Source organism: Pinus tabuliformis, chromosome 6 (genome assembly GCF_031772625.1).
Source record: "Pinus tabuliformis cultivar Carrire ecotype Pingquan chromosome 6, CPIR1, whole genome shotgun sequence".
Lineage (NCBI taxonomy): Eukaryota > Viridiplantae > Streptophyta > Pinopsida > Pinales > Pinaceae > Pinus > Pinus tabuliformis.
In genome coordinates this window covers 776,458,766-776,480,346 of record NC_142292.1, presented here as the reverse complement: position 1 = coordinate 776,480,346, position 21,581 = coordinate 776,458,766, and the positions used below count along the sequence as shown (strand labels likewise).

Genomic DNA, 21,581 nt, shown 5'->3' with positions numbered 1-21,581 from the left:
TCATCATTTTTACTCAATCTCTCTACCAAAAATACCAAAAGCCCTAAAACCCTACCCCTATTCCTAAAAATCAAGAATCTAATCCTAAACCCTGTTTCTCATAAAAACTTTGCAAATGATAATTGTGTGATGGGATATATCATCATTCCTTCCCTTAAACTCCCTATTTCATATATTTTTCCCAATTTCCCTTAAAAGTTTCCCTTCCCTAACATTTCCCTTGTGCTATTTGTCCCCTTGAAACAACATTTCAATAATTAAACAACAGATTTTTGAGCAGAAGCAACAGTACATTCCAGCCTCTTTGCTCTCAAAACCATGTCAGAAACCGAGAGCGACTATGAGCAAAGTGATGACCGTGAGTCAACTCCGGAGGTTGAGGTACAAAGGAGGCCTCACAGGGGTGGTAAGAGTGGTCACCATAAGAGAGAGGAGCCCACCTCTTTGACCGATTTGCAGGCTTGTCCAATTGCAGTCACATGTTTCCGCTATCTGTCATGTTATGAATTTTGTGAGAGGATCTCTCAAATCCAGCATCATAGGGAATTGGCCCGCTTGTTTGTTTTGCATTTGCATGATGGGCATGTGAACCTTACAGGGGTGGATTTCACATTGACACCTGAGATGATTGCCCAAGCAACGAGGATACCTAATGTTGGAGAAGTATGGAACAAGCGCAAACTGTTGGATAGATTTCAGTATGAGTCCTACATTAAACTTGCCTTTATGAGACACATGACTGGTGTAGTTCCTTTCAGATTTTTGAGGGATGAGTATGTTCCCTTGATGAGGCTTATCATGCGCTATTTCACCTGTGAGGGCAGATTTTCATGTGTGTATTCATACCATATTCGTTTGTTGATGCATTTCACACGGGTACGGATGATGAACATCCCTGTTTTCCTGTGCCAGAATATTGAGAGGATGGTGCCCTTGGTGCAGAAAAGGAGTCCAACACAGCAGCACAAGAGCATCTATCATTATGGTTTGATCCAGCTTGTGGTCATACATCAGTTGGCTCAGCAGGGTATCCCATGGGAGGATTTTATCTCTCGGGATTTTTTCACAGCATCAGCATCATCACCCCCTGAGGTTGTTCATGAGGAGGGAGGGCCTTCACAGCAGCATGATATTCCTGAGACCAGACATGTCAGCTCTCCTCCATTGGTCACATATCAGAGAGGCCACAGGGCCTTATTTGCAGCAGCTAGGCGAGTATTTTCTCCACACCAGGTGGAAGGGGTCTCGCCTTCTTCATTAGCACCACGAGTGTTATCTCCACACCAGGTGGAAAGGGCCTCGTCTCCGACAACAGCAGAGATACCAGAGAGAGGCAAACAACCGAAGATTGATGAGGGGCCATCAGGTGTTCCAGGCATAGAGGTGGTTGATCTTGACATCAGTTCTCCTAGCCTAGAGTCAAAGGAGATCATTCAGCACCTAAGAGCTGAAAATGATTCATTGCAGCAAAGATTGGAAAGGGCAAATTGGACAATCACCTACTTAGAGCAGCGCAACAAGCAACTTGAGGAGGAGCACACTCTTGATGAGTTGCGGAGGATCCATGAGGACCGAAACTTGGCTTGAAAGAGACCCAGCGATTTGGTACCCGTTGAGCGAGAGGCTATGCTTCTCCGGGTCAATGCTCATTTGGAGAGGTTGCTGGCCAAGGCCAACCAAGATAAGGACTTGCTCAGGGACATGAAAAATCACTATTGGGCACGAATGCACGTATGCAAGGCAAAAATGAAGGTGCTCCAAAGACGGCTGGCCAAAGCACAAAAACAAAGGAAAAGGTCCGATCCCCTCCATATGTTGGCTGAGGCTTCCTTGAAGGAGCATGATGCTAAATAACTCAACTCCAGCACAAATTTCAAAAAATTTTGAGCATTTTGGGTCATTTGTGATTTTTTGGGCAAAAAACAAGTTTTCTCCACCAATGGGTTGCGTGCCGCGCGCGACCCTTTCGTTGGGCAACTCCATTTTGGGAAAACTCAACATTTCTGGATTTGTCATGGAAAGTTACACTTGCTCAGCCATTGCCAAGAAATTTCACCAAGTTTTGGGCCTCCATAAAGTCAAAAAACAAGCAAAAAATGACTTTCTACCACATTTTTGACACACAGGAAGCAGTCTTGGGAGATTGCAATTTTGGAGGGGCAAATGACCACCAAATTTAGAAATTCCACTTGGGTTGGAAAGTAGACATCCAGACCTTTCCAACAAGCCCACTTTTGCCTCATTTGGACACCTGGAAGTACCTCAAAATCAGCTCCAAAGTAGCGCGACCCGTTCAGGAAAAGTGCGCGACCCGTTGGGCAGTTTTCACAGGAATTCATCTACAGCTCAGGAATTCGCCCAGCTTTGACCAGTTTTGACTTGTGATGGGATTTTTCACTCTCTTTGATGTAATTAATGTATTTTCATAATGACATGACACTTATTTACCTATTCTAGAAGATTCATTCATAAAATAGCAAAAATTTAATGAATGAATTGGTTTACTAGCTTATAGAGGCAAGTTGTTTTGATTGCCTAGATTTTAGTGCTCAGTTTAGAATTGGTTGAAACAGCTCCTAGGATAGTGAGCTCGACCCCTAGAGGCAAGGAAAGATGTTAGATTGCCTATATTATGTATTTTATTAGTCATTTTCAGGGGTTGGAGGGTTGGACTCTTGAGGGAGAAGCTCTATTGTATTATTCATTGTATCTCTGCAATTTTGGCAAAGGAAGAAAGACCAGGGTTTTGCAGTCTTTTTTGGGATTCCTGTGGTTACATGTATTGATGGTGTGTATCTCTTTGTACTTGTAAATTTGTTATGTGATTCATCATCTTACTTTTCCTTCTGCAAATTAGGCGAATGAAGTGTTAAAGTAGAATTCATGTTTGTCATGCTCTGCTTTTAAGTTTGCTTAATATTTATGTTTTCATCCGTCTAAAGAGAACTCTAGAAGGTTTCTTGCTCTCTTTAGCTCTTCACCGGTCATTCTTATCCATCCACTTAATTTAAAGGCATCAATACAGTCTCCTACCTTGCCCCAAAGAACCCCCTGCGAAAATTGTGTCCAATCCCCGCACCCAAAATTGCCTTTCCCCAATTTTCCACCAAAACCCTAAAAATCCCAAATCAAACATTTTTATCAGTTTACTAGCCTAAAATCAGTGTTCCCTTTTTGGTTATCTCGCCCATTGAAGATCGTTACCGAGATATACCGGAGAGAGCCCTCTCTTGCCCCGTAGGGCTAGCTACGAGGCTAAGTGGTTTGATGTTGCCTTGGAGTTTGCCTTTCTCAGCCTGAGGTGAAATTTCAAGCGCTAACACAAGCTAACTTTGCTTATTATTATAATTCATCCCTTGTCACTTTTTAGCATTTTAAATTTGGCACCTGCTCTTTATTTCTTTCTTTTTGTAGCTGAATCATCCTTTGGGCATTTCGAAGCCGCTTTTCTCATACGATGAGAGAAGTAGGGAACTAGTACGGGCGATTGAAAACAACCAACCCAAAAAAAAGGACAATGGAGAAAGGGATAAATGGCAGGTGTTAGGTAGGGAAATATGTGGACACACTATCTCAATGAAGGTCTCCTATTTATGCCCCTCCTGGACAATGAAAGAAAATCCCTAGAGTGGTTACATTAGACTAGAACAAAAAAATGATCACCAAGGTCAGATAAGGCAGCAAGTTTAATTTCCAGACATTATGATCCATTATCTGACTTAAACACATGATCTTTCCATGGATGCTTAAAACATTAAAAGTAAGCACTTTGAATGAAACAATATCTAATGTATCTCATGGTCGCTGACCCACCTTTATTGGATAAGTATGCTGATCAAGTGAATGGGCTGACCAAGAAAAGGGTGGGTAATAGGCCACTTGACAGGTAATCGCAAGAAGAAATTTTGTGAGAAAAAGAGCATGCAAAATCAATCCATCTATTAACTGTGGTAAATTCAAAAACTGGTTTTCGATCATGAAAGTAAGATTAGATTATGTTCTATGAAAGTATGTAATAAACATCATCTTTTAAATGTTGATGTGTTGAACTTTGATGATTTGAAGATGATTCTATAAAATGCACATCAGTCAGCTGTCAATTATGACATCTGAATGTTCTGCAACATTTTATACAGTAAAGAAAACACTGACTAACATTCGCTTCCTATTATATTATACTAATTTGTTGCATCTAAGTCTGCCTTCTGTTGTAGCTACCGTAGATAATAGCATGCTGTTCCCTGGTTTCTTGTGGGTGCTTTCAAGAAAAATGGGCCTATTTTTGGGTCAAGTTTGAGGCCATGTGTGATAACGTTCTCTGTTGGATAGCTAATCCTCCTGGGATGGATAACTAATTTGTAAGATTTACATGCTTTGGAATATGAATGGATGTAGATAAGAGAGCTTGATTTCCAATCTCTGTTTGAAATTTGAACACTAAAATATGCTGTGTTTTTTTCTTGATGTGTAATGTTTGATTCTTCACTTTAGTTGTGTCACATAGATATAAAGTTGGATTTGGAAAGTGTTTCAAGTCTTATTGTTCTTATTCAAAGTTTTGTCTTATTTCTGTGTACTAATGCAGATTGTGGATACACTGATGAAAAACATTCAGAAGAATGAAAGAATGCTCGTTTATGCAGAAAATCATATCCAGGTAAACTGTCAAGACACGAATGCCCTTTTCTAACTTGGATTTTCAATTTGTGCACTCTTATATTTATGTTCATAATTATGCAATCCATTTTGTGAAGTTTTATGTTGATGGGGTCATCAGTGCTGCTATTATAAGGATCAGTAAAGGGTGATATCTTTGACATTTCTTCCTCCTAGTGGCTGCCAATGTTTCAGAAATCTACAGTTCATAAGGAGTAAATGATTTGATCAAACATTTTTGTTATCCTTCTTTTATCAAGAATTTTGATAAGCAGATTTACTGTATATGAATGAGTGAGGTAAGAAAGCAGAGGCTTGGCGGATGAAAAATGTATTTAGGAGTATGGAATCAGTTTATGTTCTATATTTTCTGTCCAGGGATTTGAATACACATCTCATTGAGATTATTCATGTTGTAAGGGCTTAATAAACTGAAGTTTGTGTGGATTTAAGGTTGAGGCCTTGGTTGGAGGAAATAGAAGGTTGATGGTCCTTCAATTCTTCCATGCATGTTATTAGATGTAAGAAGTGACAAACAAATAGGATATGACACATGAACAAAAAATGGGGATTGAGGGGGGTTTCAGGTAATTGGTATTGTGTTGAACTTCTAGGCATTAGTCTCTAATTGTGTAAACTAAACGTATTCACATTATATAATTCATACGATATGATATTTTTTATTCTGACAGGAGATGATTTTATTAGTGTCCAAAAAAATGACTAGGAAAGGTAATTGGGACTGTTACCCACCAAAAAGTGGGTAAGCCCTAGGAGAAAATTTTTCTCCTCTTTGGACAGCCAGCCAGCAGCCCTATATGATCAGCACATGACATGATGCTAGAATCCTCTAGTTCATGCTTTGGTCAGATCTCCCTCTCCCATCTGGCATTCGTTCTTGAAGAAAGGTGGGTCATCCATCGATAGGTACTTTAGCCATTCTATAATCATGTCCTTTCACTTAATGGCTTGGGCATACTAATATTGATCAAGGGGTAAACTGGATGATTGACTGATCTTGACTGTATTATTGTTCCCTCACTTCACCTAGGAGGTTAGTCTTTGACTCTAGTCCGGTTGGACTTCCTTTGAGGCCTTAGGGTTTTAGGGAGGGCACTTTTGGGGAGGCTCTAATTGAAGTAGCGTGCCCAAGATATTCCCAATATATTCAGTACTTATCACTTCCCGTCTTTCTTGTTGAAATGTATAACTAGGTTCGGTCTTCATAATGACATATGTAATCATGATTTTATGTATTTGATGTAAAGAGAGAAATTTATTATTGTCATTCTTGATGCATGGGTTTCATGCTCATGGTAAATTTATTTATAGTTCAAGCACCCATTGAGTGCTTCTAGGGCTTGTCATTGAGTCATTGTCATGTATGGACGACTCTTTTGGGCATGTTGTATCTTGTAAAGAAAATTATTGTATAGCCGAAAATGTCATAAAGACCCTCCAAGACCTTGTCAAACAAGCAACAAGAAGTCGGCCTACATGAAAGAACAAGTCGGCCTCATGAAGGGCTATTTGACTACCTTGTGAATCCTATATATAAGAAGAACCCGACCTCACCAAAGGGACACTCATCAAGTTCGTTGAAGCAGTAGAGAAGCCTCATGCCTAGCAAAGCAAGGAAGAGATAAAAGGAAGCAAAAGCCGAATTTGAAAGGGATTGTTTTAGGGCCCACACGTGCAAAAAGACTAGGGCAACAATTATTGCAGCAAAGACGAAAATTACAGTCATACTAGAGGGCTGAAATCAAGAAGAAAAGGGTTACAAGCCGAGTCCCAAAAGAAGAAGGAACTCCTGAATTGAAGGAAGAAAATGATATATTTCACTGTCTTATACCCACATGTGCCAATCTAGGGTTTTTGCACTAAGGCCAAGTTGTAGTCAAGAAGTTGCTGGGGTCGAAGTTGTTAGAAAAGTTGTTGGACGCTGTGAAGGTTGACTTGGTCTTGGAGGGGTCTTTGAGAAGGGTCTTAGGTCTTGGAATTCGTCATTTGGAGTTCTATAAGAAGAGAAGAATTCTTGTGGGTTTTCCTCTCAAGAGGAGAGGTTTAGGCCCTGGCTTATAACCTAGATTCTGTGTCCTCTTGTCTCATTGATATTTATTTTTTGGTAGTGTTTGATGATATAAAACACAATAATAATCAAGTTGAAGAAGAAGCTAATCAATTAAGTGAAAAGACATTACAAGCAGTTATCAAATTAAGAGAAATCACCTATTCTAGCCACCCCTAGATTTCTCAACATGGTATCAAAGGTAAGGTGACAAGTCAAGAAGAGGTAGATTGAAGATCACATTATTGAAAAATGATACATAAGGGACGAGCACAAGGAATCATTAAGGAGGACTAAGAAGCACCAAGGAGGAGTACTCATCTCAATCATCACAAAGAAAAAAAAGACGTCAAGGACACTACCTCCACTCAAAGAAAGAAGGACTACACATTTGAAGCTTCTTGAAGTCTACATATTCTGCATTTCTACATCTAAAGAAGAAGCATTGCCGTCATCATCAAAAAAATCAAGGTGATCTCCATCTCAAACATCCTTGAAGAAGATCACATCTCAAACATCCTTAAAGAAGATCATCAAGAAGGCATCAAATTGAAGATATCATCATTCAAAAGCATCTTCACTTGAAAAGTAAGTATTTTATAGTTATGTCTGAATCTACTATAAAAATGACTCCATTCTGCAAGGAAAGCAACGAACTGGCTAGGTCATCAAATTTCCTTGCATGGAGGAAGAGGATAGATTTGATCCTCATAGAGAATGAAGTTATTGAATATGTAAAGGGATCAATCTCCAAAGCATCTCAAGAGCAAGCTCAAGCACTATCAAGGTATATGAAACGAGAAATAAGGGCTCAAAGAATCTTCATAGAATCAATCAAGGATTCCCTCATCCCTTATGTAGAAAAGTTGGAGAAATCGAAAGATATCTATGAAAATATGGTAGAATTGTTTTTTGTAAACACTGCAAGAGAAGTTATATCATAAAGAACCGAATTATACAAAATGACGGTGTCAAGGGAAGAGGGGATAGCCTCATACCTTATAAAGGTGTCACAAATAAGAGATCAACTTCAAGAATTAGGAGAAATAGTTCGACAAAGAAATGACCACCTATGTGCTCGATGCACTACCTAATGAATGGGGCAACTTTGTATCAAGTATCTATGGAAAGAAGGAAGTCACTCCATTCAGTGAACTTTGGACATTATATAAGATTGAAGAAACTAGGTTGAAGGCAAAAAGCGATGTTGGATCAAATGAACAAGTTCAAGCATATGCTGCCATGGCCAGGAGAAAAGGAAAGTTTGGAAAGGAAGGAATGAAATGAAGCCCATGTTACCGAAGAAGTGGAAGAATTAGAAAAGAAGAAATTAGAGAAGGAGGAAGTGAAAGATCTCTACTATGACTGAGATAATCTCCTTCACTTAGCTCTTTTCAGTTATAAAAGAGAATAGAAAGCATCACAAGTTATATAGGATGCATTATAACAAAGATAGAAATGACATCATCGTAGAAGCATGGAAGGATCGCTGAAGTAGAAAGTCTACATGTAATAGCAGTCATCATAATAGAAATGGCATCTCCATGTAAGTATATAATGGAAAATCGAAGTAGTAGTATATATGGTTACAGGAAAGTCATCTCGCAAGATAGAAGATAAAGAAAGGTCATCATACATCATCATTATTAGAAAGGAGCATTTGCAGAATGAGGATCATCGAGATCCTCCACTAGAATCTATATGAGAAGGTTCACCTCTACTAGGAAGAAGCAAGTGTCTCGCTGATTGTCTACATTCCACCTTGTGTGGGATCCACTGTTTAGAAGAATGATGGTACGCTGATAAAGGAGTGCACATTGTTGAGTTGGTTGAAGTACTTTCATCTTCAAGCAAGAAAAAGAATCTGTAGGAAGGAAGTCTAAATGACCAAAAGAAGGAAAATGTATGTATATACTTGATAGATAAAGTCATGTCATCATATAGTTGCAGATAACATGGTTGAATGCTTTATATCATGAGCATGATCGCAAAAGAAGGATCTCTTCTATTAGAACGATGCATAAGGCATGTAGACAATGCGCCTTGATAAGATAAAATCAACATAATATGACCTCATATGGAATATGAGGTGGTTGTCAATTATGGTTCCCATGATGAAGAAACAATGTATAGAAGTTCCTGGGGAAGAAATATGTGAAGAAAGGAAGAAGAGTTCGTGAAAAATGCAACTATAGTCATAAGTGATCAACATCTGATAACTAGCTATGACATCTCCATGGAAGAAGAAGGTATGAAGACCCTAATATGTATCTTGGTAATGAATGTCTTGGAGATAGATTCATACATGTGCAGGATGTTGATGTTGCAAGAAGATGATGTCATGATGAAAGCTCATCATAAAAAGGTAACTTTGATTTGATGTTCATTTTGATTTTTGAAAACATCTGGTTTTGTTGAAACAAGGCTACCGATAGAAAGTTGTAGATGTCACCTACAACTAGTACTCATGAGATTGGATGGAAGATCTTGAAAGAAACATGGCTTGGAAAAAGGTAACCATATGAAGGATGACCAGATGTGAACTAGAAGATCACTTTCTGATGAAGGGAAGGATGACATGACTATTGATCAACACTATGGTTCGTTGAAGGAAAGTGATGGAGAAGATGGTCGATGCCGTACGAAGAAGACTTAGAAGAAGGCTCCATGATGAAGAAGTTGATGTTCATGACATCGAAAGGAGGAGCCCTACTAGCAGTTGATAGTATCATGATCTCCACCAAAGAGTTGATGGAAACAAGTCCCTAGTTAAGAGGGAGCTTGGGCAAGTTCCTAGGTAAGAAGGAAATTGGGTACATTCCTTTTATAGGAATGAGTATATCCCCCCTAGTTGAGAGGAGAGATAGAGGCATCATTCTTGTCTTCATGTTATGAAGAAAGAATGGAGGATTGGGTAAACATTTGGTTTTCGATACTCTTTGAGGATGTGGTAGGGAATCCAATAGGTAATAGTAGTTGAAGAGGAAATTCCTTGAGGATGTGTTATTCCAAGACAGGAACTGTCCTAGAAGGACATACCATGTGAACATTCGGGTGGGGTATGTGCCTTAAGAGACAATGATGATGGTGTCTATCAATCATTGTTTCGCCAACATTGTGCTTTGATCTTGTGGAGAGATAGATCCCTTAGTCAATGCCTTGCTATGTGACAATGCTGGTTGGTATGATGAGATGCAATGAGATAAGATGAAATAATAACTTATGAGATGGCTTACCAATTCAACTCTTCTTGTGAGGATTCTTGAGTATGAGAATGCCCAAGGACCGTGTATGGATTATACCTCCCTTAAACCCATGCATCAAGGTAAATTTATTTATAGTTCAAGCACCCATTGGGTGCTTGTAGGGCTTGTCATTGAGTCAACAAGTCAATTGAGTCATTGTCATGTATGGAAGACTCTTTTGGGCATGTTGTATCTTGTAAAGAAAATTATTGTATAGTCAAAAGTGTCATAAAGACCCTCCAAGACCTTGTCAAACAAACAATAACAAGTCAACCTACATGAAAGAGCAAGTTGGCCTCATGAAGGGCTATTCGACCACCTTGTGAAGCCTATATATAAGAAGAACTTGACCTCACCAAAGGGACACTCATCAAGTTCGTTGAAGCACAAGAGAAGCCTCATACCTAGCGAAGAAAGGAAGAGATAAAAGGAAGCAAAAGCCACATTTAGAAGGGATTGTTTCAGGGCAAGATTTCCCACGTGCAATAAGATTAGGGCAACAATTATTGCAGCAAAGCTGAAAATTACAGTCATACTAGAGGGCCGAAATCAAGAAGAAAAGGGATCATCTTGCAAGCCATGTTCGAAAAGAAGGAGCAACTCCTCAAGCGAAGGAAGAAAAGGATATATTTCACCATCATATACCCACACATGCCTATGTAGGGTTTTTGTAGTAAGGGAAAGTTTCAATCAAGAAGTTGCTAGAGAAGTTGTTATGGAAGTTGCTGGAGAAGATACCGGGGTCGAAGTTGTTAAACAAGTTGCTGGAAGCTATGAAGGTTGACTTGGCCTTGCAAGGGTCTTTCACAAGGGTCTTAGGTCTTGGAATTCGTCATTTGAAGTTCTATAAGAAAAGAAGAATTCTTGTGGGTTTTCCTCTCAAGAGGAGAGGCTGCCCTGGCTTATAAACTACATTCTGTGTCCTCTTGTCTCATTGATCTTTATTGTTTGGTAGCTGTTTGATGATAGAAAATACAATAATAATCAAGTTGAAGAAGAAGCTAATGAAGTTAAGTAAGAAGACATCACAAGCAGTTATCAAATTAAGAGAAATCACCTAATTTAGCTACCCTTAGATTTCTCAACATTTCCCACCATATCCATTTCCATTTTGTTGTAGCCTCTACAACAACACCCAAAATATTTCAACCATATCCAAATTTTTGGGTCCCCCTCTACTATGAAACCCTGACAGACGTGCTTGTGTCTTGAGTTAGTCAAGTCCTTCAGTGGTCTATCTATCATCAAGCTCTTTGGTTGCTCATGCTTACACAATTCCTATTGTACATACTTGCTCCTTAATTCATCTTGGCTCCCATTTCTATTAATTGCATTAGGGCTTAGGAAAATGCTGCTATGCTCGTGCAACTTTGAAACACCAGATTATCATGATGAAAGTCCTAATTATGTTTTAATCTAATCCATAGCCTCTAAGGATGCATTCTCACAAGCATTACATTGCACCTGCATTGTATTATTGCATCATGTTGGGAATCACTTTGCATATAAATGCCACCTCGATCATTAAGTCAATTCATATGCTCAAGGGTTATTCAGGCTTGTAGAAATGTTTGTTCATGTATGCAATATTAAGCCTTCATACCTCCACATGTTGCATAACAGATCACCATTTTAAGAGGACATTTGAATCATTGTTTCCTCTATAAAACTTATTTGTTGGAAATGGTTTGTAGTGTTGAAGTTTCTAAGTTTACTTAGTTAGAAACTCTTCCATGCACTTTATCTGATTTATTCCTACCTACTTGTTATTTTACTTAACAAGTTATTTACAATGTAAATACTGAAAATAAACACTAGTGCATGCTTAACATATTACAGATCAACAACTAAAAGAAATAGAAACAAACACACCATATGACACCATTATTTTTGGACTAATCTCCCTGAAAAACCCAATGTGGGAAAACCGGTGCAACTATCTGAGGGTTTTCTTATTAAGCAATATCAAAGTACAATCTAGGTGCCGAAACTGGCCTACCCAACAAAGAATTTCCTTGGCAGTAATACCTCTCAGTTTCTGACAAATCTCCTGGCTGAAACCCTGGATAATCCTTCGGGCAGCTACTTAGCAGAAATCTGCCCCAGAAACCCCATTGTCAACCTCTCTCTAGACTGAATCAACGCCTCTCTGCCTAGCGCTGGCCCTGCGTCACCCCGAATGGGTTTGTGTTAGCCCTCTAGCCCTCTGCGTTAGCAATGCTGGTGTCTTTGAGGCTTTGCGCAACTCCCGGCTGCCTTTGCGTGGCCCTGCATGAGACCTGGCTGGCTCTGCGTCACTCTCCCCGGCTACTGTGCTGCTTTTGCGGCACTATCTCTGCCTCTCTGTCTCTTTGTACTCAAATGCCCCTCAACTGCATCTCCTGATCACTAATTCTATCTCTCATAGCAAACCCCGCTCTAGAGAATAGAATCACTGATCACTCTGGTGTATTCTCCAAGTGACGCTCAAGCCTCCTCTTATACTTTTCCTGTTAACATATCAACAACTGAGATTAAGTCCCTAATCAACGACTAAGATTAGATCTGGCTTGATCCATGCCTTTTGGACCATTCTAACACAGTTTCATATTAATAGACATTAATATTTTATTTTCCCTCCATTAAAATTATTAATTATTTTAATATCTCTTGAACTGTTTAGAATCTGCTCAAACTCTTTCTGGGTATTAGAGATCTCATGTGCCCCAACCTTTCCACCAAATTTCGTGGCTAGAGCACATCCGATGCTACCCCAAATCAACACTCCCTCTTAGCGAGGACTGTGCTCTAGCAATATTCCTCACTGAGTATTACTCTGATCATTTGGCATCGGTACCTATGCTAATGCTAGGCCTTTCTGCCTAACATCCTCTGCACTGCTGCATCCTGTACTGCTGCCCATGGTTCTGCCACTGCCACTGCTGCATCTGTACGACAACTCCCTCTGCATCCGTGCTGTTGCTGGTCCTTTCTCCCAGCACTGCATCCACATTGCACCTCCTCTCATCATGTTGTATCGTCTGCCCAGTGCTGCACTGCAACTCAGTTACTGAGAAGTAAGTAACTGATCTCATAACTTGACCTCCTTGTTGGACTAGAGACACCCATTGACGCTGAAGCTCCCTCTGCTGCTGACAAGTGCTCCCTCTCTGACCTCTGCGTTGCTGCAACAACTCCCTGCATCTTGAATTGTTGCACACCTCTCTGTGCCATCCTGCACTAGTGCAACACTCCTGTGCCTCTCGCATTGTTGCAACTTGCTAGCCTCGCGCTGTCTCGGGACTCCTTCACTGTAGCTCTCTCTGCCGCTCCATTCGCATTCGTCTCTACCCACATCAGCTAGTCCTGCTACTCTTCGTTGGGGCTCCCATAGCAAGGTCTAATCCAAGAGGTTGGGTACCTCAAGTATCCTGCCCCTCATCACCTGTAGCCTGCCTGACTACAGCTCGATGTCTCCCCACTTCCACTCAAGTGGTATGTGTGCACTCATGGCACAATCATCGTCTGTCAAAACTTGCTTCTCTGCCTTAGTCTCGGAAGACTCTCCCTTACTCTTCTTCCTTGGACACTGGGTCGCATAATGACCTAGCTCCCCACAGTGGAAGCACTTGATCTTGGAGAGATCTTTCTTCTTCCGCTTCTCCTGCTTTCCTTCAGATGCTAGGGCCACATCTTCCTCCTCCTGCGTGACTTTGATCCCTTTGCTGTTGCTACTCGTCTTCGACTGCCGTCTGATCTCTTCCTGGCGAAGAGCAGCCCACATCTCGTCCCAAGGTGGGAGAGTCCCTCTGCCCAGTATACTCTAGACGAATACCTCCTAGTCTTCTGAGACAACATTCAGGGTTGTCCTCACCATCAGCGCCTGATCTGGTGTCGCCTCTATAGCAGTCAATTGATCTCGGATGTCATTTAGTCCTCTGAGGAAGGTGTCAATCAGTTCTACCTTCTTCATCTGATACGACCTCAAACTGATTCTCAAGTAGCATTTTCTCTGCATAGAAGTATGTTGGTACAACTTCTTGAGAGCCTCCCACATCTCAAATGCCGTTTCCTTCTCGGTTATGTGTGGTACTACATGATCCTTGACCCTGTCAAGGATAATGTTCTTGGCCCTCGCCATTGCCGCCTCGTACTTGTTGTTATCATTGGGGTCGATTGGGATAGCTATTACCTTCAAGGCGAAGTTCTTGACACGATTTTTGTCAAGTACGGATAAGATTCTGGCCTTCCAGACTACGAAGTTCGACGCTCCGTCCAGTCTATCCTGGTCTCTTACTGCTTGTAGTGCCATGATGCTCCTCTACTTCGCTCCTGGAAGTTCTCTGTTCGACTCCTCTGAGTCTCTACTTCCCGTCTGGAAGTTCTCTTCTGGACTCCCTCTGAGTCCTGATTTCCCTCCTGGAAATCCTTCAGCCGTTGTCGAGATGCCCCCTACTTTGATTGTCTTGTGCAATCGCACCACTGATCCGGGTTCCTCAGCTAGAAACCCTCGGTAGCAGCTCCTCTGGCCTTGCTCTGTTAGGACTGTTTCGACTACAATACCTCACCAGCTCCACTCTGCAATATTCCCACAACCTTCTAAACCCCAACAACCTGAAGGTGAGAGCTCCTAGGCTCTGCACAATCCTGGCACCAGCAACCCGACCTCCTCAGCGAACTGCGTCAGCCTTCCCAGCTACTACGTGGCTCTGCATGAGGCTCCCTTTGCCTCCTTAGCTTCTGCGTTGCCTCTTCTCGGCTCACCCTTGATGATGTAGGCACTGTGTTACCCTTCCCTTGTTGCTACTTTGCTAGAAACAACTTCTGTCACCTCGAGACAACTGTTTTCTGCTGCTATTGCTCTGCTCGACTTATGTCCTTAGTCCTCCTATGATTTGCAATCACGCTCTATTACCATTTTGAAGTTTCTAAGTTTATTTAGTTAGAAACCCTTCCATGCACTTTATCTGATTTATTCCTACCTCCTTGTTATTTTACTTAACAAGTTATTTACAATGTAAATACTGAAAATAAACACTAGTGCATGCTCAACATATAACAGATCAGCAACTAAAAGAAACAGAAACAAACACACCATATGACACCATTATTTTTGGACTAATGTCCTCCGAAAAACCCAATGTGGGAAAATCGATGCAACTAGCTGAGGGTTTTCTTATTAAGCAATATCAAAGTACAATCTGGGTGCCGAAATTGGCCTACCCAATAGAGAATTTCCTTGGCAGTAATACCTCTAAGTTTATGACAAATCTTCTGGCTGAAACCCCAGATAATCCTTCCGGCAGCTAGTCAGCACAAATCTGCCCCGGAAACCCCAGCGTCAGCCTCTCTCTAAACTGCGACAGCCCTCTCTGCCTAGCGCTGGCCCTACATCACCCCGGATGGGGTCTGCGTCATTCTTAGGAGGCCCTGCGTCAGCCCCCTGGCCCTCTGCGTCAGCAACACTGAACTCTTTGAGGCTCTGCGCAACTCCCAACTGCCTCCACGTGGCCCTGCGTGAGCTGTGGCTGGCTCTGCGTCACTCTCCTCGGCTACTGCGCTGCTTTCCCGACACTATCTTTGCCTCTTTGTCTCTCTGTACTCAAATGCCCCTCAGTTGCATCTCCAAATCACTAATTCTATTTCTCTTAGCAAACCCCGCTCTAGAGAATAGAATGACTGATCACTCTGGTGTATTCTCTAAGTGACCCTCAAGCCTCCTCTTATAATTTTCCTATTGACATATCAACGGCCGAGATTAAGTCCCTAATCAATGTCTAAGATTAGATCTAGGTTGATCCATGTCTTTTGGACCATTCTAACACAGTTTCATATTAATACACATTAATATTTTATTTTACCTAAGTTTAGACTTAGGGACTCCATTAAAAATATTAATTATTTTAATATCTCCTGATTTGTTTAGAATCTGCCCAAAGCCTTTCTGGGTATTGGAGATCTCATGTGCCCCAACCTCTCCACCAAATTTCGTGGCTAGAGCACATCCGATGCTACCCCAAATGAACATGTAATTGCTTATAATTTCACTCATCTATTATGCTAATTCTATGGATATGTGCAAGATTACTATCTTAGTAAGGGCATTATATGCATCATCCATTATAACACATCTGACATCCAAGTCAGAAAAGGCATTCTCAGAAGGTTCTCGACCGAAAGTCAGTTGGCACCACCAAGAAATCAACGTAGGACCTCCCATCATGAAGTGTTTATGCTCCAACGCAAATTTAACCTCAATCTTGTCACCACCAAAAATTTCAAGGTTGCCACTTGTTTGTTGAGCTACTTTTGGATCTCGAGAAATACTATGCAATTAAAAAAATGCCATAATGTCATTAGGATTAAAAGGTAGTATTGAGCATAGGTAAAGGTCGTGTGGAATGCTACCCAACGTTATATACAACACAAAAGCACTTATGATGGTTACATAACAACACTGTGCTAGCTACTATGGATAATACCTATTGAGAACTACCTATCAAAGTTGTGCCAATGTCATGTGGACTTATAATGATTGGGAGGGATGTGATGAGTCACATTGAAGGAACATTGACAAACCTTTTAGATGAAGCATTGAAGAACGACCGTAAAGGGCATACCAAAGGTCGCACTCACCATTGGACTGTTGAATTTGATAACATAAATATATTGAAAATATCCAAGACTGTGCACAAAGGCAATTTTACATAGGAGTTGGAAAGATGATATGAAAGATAGCAATTATGTATTGGTGTTGGGGAAGGCGTATAGCGACACATACCAAAGATTGTATATTAGATGCACGCGGAATATACACTAAAAGAAACGCATGCGCTGGTGCATGACTGCAACAAAGGGCAACAGTAATGGAAGACGAGCTATATAAAAGAAGGTGCGAACAAGACTAGGTTTAGTTGCTATGATAAAGATAAAAGGGATAATGCATTGTGTTGTAAACAAACATGTTGCAGATATATAGTGCATTGTTAAGGACCATAAACAATGCATTGGGAAGAGAAACTTACTCCTTGTTACATTGGAAGGACGCATTCCACCAAGAGACAAGAAACAATGCGATGTAATTTACATGATACAGTGTGTTTGGAATATGTACAACATAAGCCATGTCATTGAAAGAATGTTGAAAGGTACAAACACAATAGATTGTGCGATTAGGGAATAGACACACGCCATACAATGCACTGCAAACGAATAATATACATCACTACACACAAAGGATAATACATGCATTGCAATATTCACTTCAAACTTTTGAATTCACTTTATGGCTGCCAATATAAGTCTTTCTTTGTCGCATTTGCTAGCCTGACAGATCAAATAAGATTGGATCACTACCCGCATCCACATTTTTTATATTACATAAGAGAAGTACGCATTGTTATGTATTCTTAGTTTCCAGAGTCCTCCAAGAGTGTAACCATAGAGGCTATGGCAAGAGCTTTCGGTGCTAGTGTTGGGAGCTGTCTCGCTTCATAGCTGCAGGTGGGCTTCATTGTAAAATAGATAAAGTTGCTGGCGTTCTAGAAACTAACATGCCAAATGCGAAAATGTGATTTATTAAGCAACTATTAAACTAGGAGACATTTTGTTGAACTGTATTTAGAAAGCTCTCCAGAGAAATTGACCTTTAAATAGTTCAGAATATAGCCACTTTCCTTGTTTCTAAAGTGCCAAGGATTGTACACCAACACAGATGTTATATTGATATTGCAACGCATAAGAGAATTGGTACTGTAGTGTGCCACGATATGCAACATGCACTCAATTCTAAGAAGCAAAACGACGGATAATCACATAAGTTCATGACAAGGAGATAACTGGATTGCAACTACATCACTGGAATGCGGTAGCATGACAAAAGGCATTAATGCACTAGCAACAATCACATCATAGAATGACAAATTGTGATCTCCCTACTATGAAAAGGTCTGCCATCGTAAAAGCACAATCACACACTAAAATTTTGATGGTGATTTGTCTTCCAGTAAGATGCAATGTGATGGAAACTAAGTCAAAGTTTTGAGATAAAACCATGCATGCAACACCTGAAATAGAAGTTAGGCGATAAGATTATGCAACAAAGACAAAGTTTATTGGTGTGTTACAACCTATGATGAGCAACTAGTGCATGTGATAATGGTTTAAATCCTACATGGCTACGCACATAGACCTATATTTAACACTGCATTGCCATGATAATTACACTGCAGGAATCCTAACTACATGCAATCACCAAGTAAGGGGGCACTTGACATAGAGTTTCAACAAAATGATGAGAAAAGGATTAAACATTGTAATTGTGATATATCACGACATTGGTTATACAATAGATGAAGTGATCGAGCTATGTTAGATGGTGCCACACAATGATACATCGTTGAAATAGTTGCATGCAAACCTCAATTAAGATACAATGTAAAGTTATAATCACACACGCACATAAGAGCCTAGAATAATGTAACACCATGGAGAACAGGTTGACATGCCAAGAGCCATATACAAATGCCGTGACAAGGTTCACATATTAATGCATTGATGGACTATATTATAATGTGCCACAATAAATGACACCAACAATGAAAAATCTATTGGAAGGGTTGTATAATTACGAAGTGTGCTACAAAGGATTTGGAAACCCTACATTAAAGAAAAACTATGGGCATACATTGAAAACCAATATGAAGGAATAATATTATAAAAGAATAATATGACGGAAATGACAACCAAGATTATTATGTTAATGCTTAAAAGGAGAGATAAAACAAAAGGCTTGAACGTGGATGATGAAGTCATTGAGGTTGCATACAAACAATAATATCCACCCAAGATATATGAATTTGAACAAAGGATGAAGGAATATTTCATCAAACCTATCGAAAGAAGAAGAATGAAAAGAATACTAGTGAGGACAATAAAGTCATCAAGAAATTAATGAAGATCACCATGACCAGGGACAAAGGAAGATTGAGTCAAGCAATCTTACTATCACCATCTCAAGGCTATAAACTCTTATTTGATTATATGATAATTATTTATAATTCTATTAAATTTTGAATCCTAATTAATGGTCATGCGTTTGTTGGATTGGAGTTGCGGAACGGTTGTCAAGCAATCTTACTATCACCATCTCAAGGCTATAAACTCTTATTTGATTATATGATAATTATTTATAATTCTATTAAATTTTGAATCCTAATTAATGGTCATGCGTTTGTTGGATTGGAGTTGCGGAACGGTTGATTTCCATTTATATTCAAATACTTCACGTAGGCATGATCCAAATCAAATATAGCCATTGAATAGTCAACTAGCGGTCGGGTGACCCTTGGTCGTAACGAAGACATCATCAAGTCACTACGTCAAGAGCACGTTGAATTTCTAATTATCATATTGTACATGTATTATTTTTTCGTTAATGAAAAATATTGAAATTATGGAAAAGACCAAGAGGGAGTATCAAAGGTCACTTAGAAGTTCAAGAGTCATGTTGGAAGTATAAAAGTCCTAGGGGAGATAAAGAGTCGATTAGAAGTCGAAAGATCATGAGGGAATCGAAAAGTCATAGGAGAAGGTGAAAGGCCACCCTCCTCATTTCTAAAAATGTAACCTCATACCTCATTCTACAGGACTTTTAGCTCTTAAGCTAGGCTTGTAATTAGATTGTTACTTTGTGCTTGAGGAGCTTAAAGCATTTGCTCTTCATAGCCTATAGGTGGAGGGATTGTGAGGCTAGTGCTAAGCTATGAAGATGATATGAATTGTTTTTGCCTCACTATTGGGTTTTGACAAGTTTGTTGGACATGTATTTGAATGGGCAACATTATTAATGAGAATCTTTTCAATTCATGCATTGATTCCTGTGCATTCCTCTGTTGTTATATTAACTATCTGGTATTCTAATTATGTATGCATGTGGTATACACACTCGTTACATGTTTATGAACTAATTCATTTCATGCAGTGTGTGTGTTGGATTTGAATCTTTGCTCTTCATTCAATGTTAATGTTAGTGATTGATTGTGAACTAATTTGCAGTTGATTTCTAGCACTTTCCCATTGTGTATGTCTTAGTTAGTCTCAACTATCTGATTCTTCCTTATGGCATGCTCTTGCTCATTATGTTTTTGCATTTTTATATCGTGTTCCACAAGCTTTCAATGGAGAGTTGATTTTGTCCTCATTCTTCTAATAGATTACATTTGGTCTCACATTCAACTCTCTGCATTCAATATCCAAGAGAAAAACACATACCCAATGCAAGCTGGGTTGAAATCTTGGCTGGGGCTCCCAAACGGTGTGAGGTCTAATTGGGACTTCATATTGGGGAGACCCCCTAGTGTTTGCGGATTATCCAGCACCGTCAACACTTTCTTCATGATGGTGGTCATTGGTCATCGACATTGGCGCCCTTTCATCCTCATTCTTGAGTGTAGGTATGAATTTTTTTCCATAGATGTTGATGTAGCTAAAGAAAGGTAAAAGCATCACCTCTATCTGCCTCATTTGCCATCACCCAATTCGTCGAGAACATGATGCTCCATTTATTAAAGGAAGTCTTGTATTGTCCCAATCCTGGTGAGCAATAAATTGATTCATCATTAAGGGGTATTAAATGCTGAATCACAAAAAGCAAGCTTGTGCTCATGAGTTGTGCACGCACATCAATGGAAATCATAAAGGTGTAAAAGGTTCACCAGAGGGGTGGAAAAAGCAGGTCGAGGAAAGGGGTAACTCTTGCCTCCACGATTGCTCCCTCCTTATATCTATACACAGGATGATGGACCTCCATTAGATGGTCACTTTACCATGGTACCCTGCCCTGAAGTCATTCCCACTCCATTGCCAACATTTTCACACACATCTATAGATTGATGCGCTAACTTGGGACATGTCATTTCCTGTTGGGGGCTGGGAACACCTAATAGGGCTATCCATCTAACCATCCCCAACATAAGGAGGTAACTTGTTTATGGGACTTGATCTAGTTAAACATTTGAAGGTGAGCTTTGTGTAATGTATTACTATGCCCCCTAAACTAGGTATGGTCCACTATGATGCATCTATGGTTATTATACCCAGTGATTGTTGATTAGTTGATCTTGAGAGGGTTATTTTTAGGTGGTTTTATCACAACAGTAGAGGCCTCCAGATAGATGATTGCCCTCCTTTCTCAACAACATTAAACAAAATCTTGTTCACTTATACTCGTCAATGTAATACACATTTGTATATATAACAATATATTTTTATTATTGGATATGAGATGATGTATTTACAAGGCTTGGGAGATTCTCCTTTATAGGAGTTAATTGGCCACAAGCCTAAAGACACGTCCTTTTGAACTGTGCCTTTTCAAAATTAATTGGGTAACTTAGTTTAATTTAATTTATTTATCAATTATTAATCAATATTTATTTATTATTATTTTATCATATATATATATATATATATAGTTATGAATATTTAATTCATAACATTGCCTCTCCCTTAAAAATTCTTTGTCCTCAAACATAGGCAATGTTGGGTGTTGCTAGAGAAAACGTTCTATCTTCCATGATGAGTCTTCTTTTGGTAGTTTTTTCCATTTGATAAGGTACTCCTCCTTAATAGTC

At 39.8% G+C, this 21,581-nt stretch overlaps 1 protein-coding gene across 2 annotated transcripts in view; it reads left to right on the top strand.

Annotated features, from left to right (window-relative positions):
- Window positions 1-21,581, top strand: part of EMB2729 (Alpha amylase family protein) — a 421,581-nt gene that overhangs the window by 164,622 nt on the left and 235,378 nt on the right. For both annotated transcript variants that reach the window (XM_089421556.1, XM_089421555.1), the window contains one exon: window positions 4,586-4,657. In XM_089421556.1, the coding sequence (XP_089277682.1) occupies window positions 4,586-4,657 (72 nt within the window). The remainder of the gene's footprint in view (window positions 1-4,585; window positions 4,658-21,581) is intronic.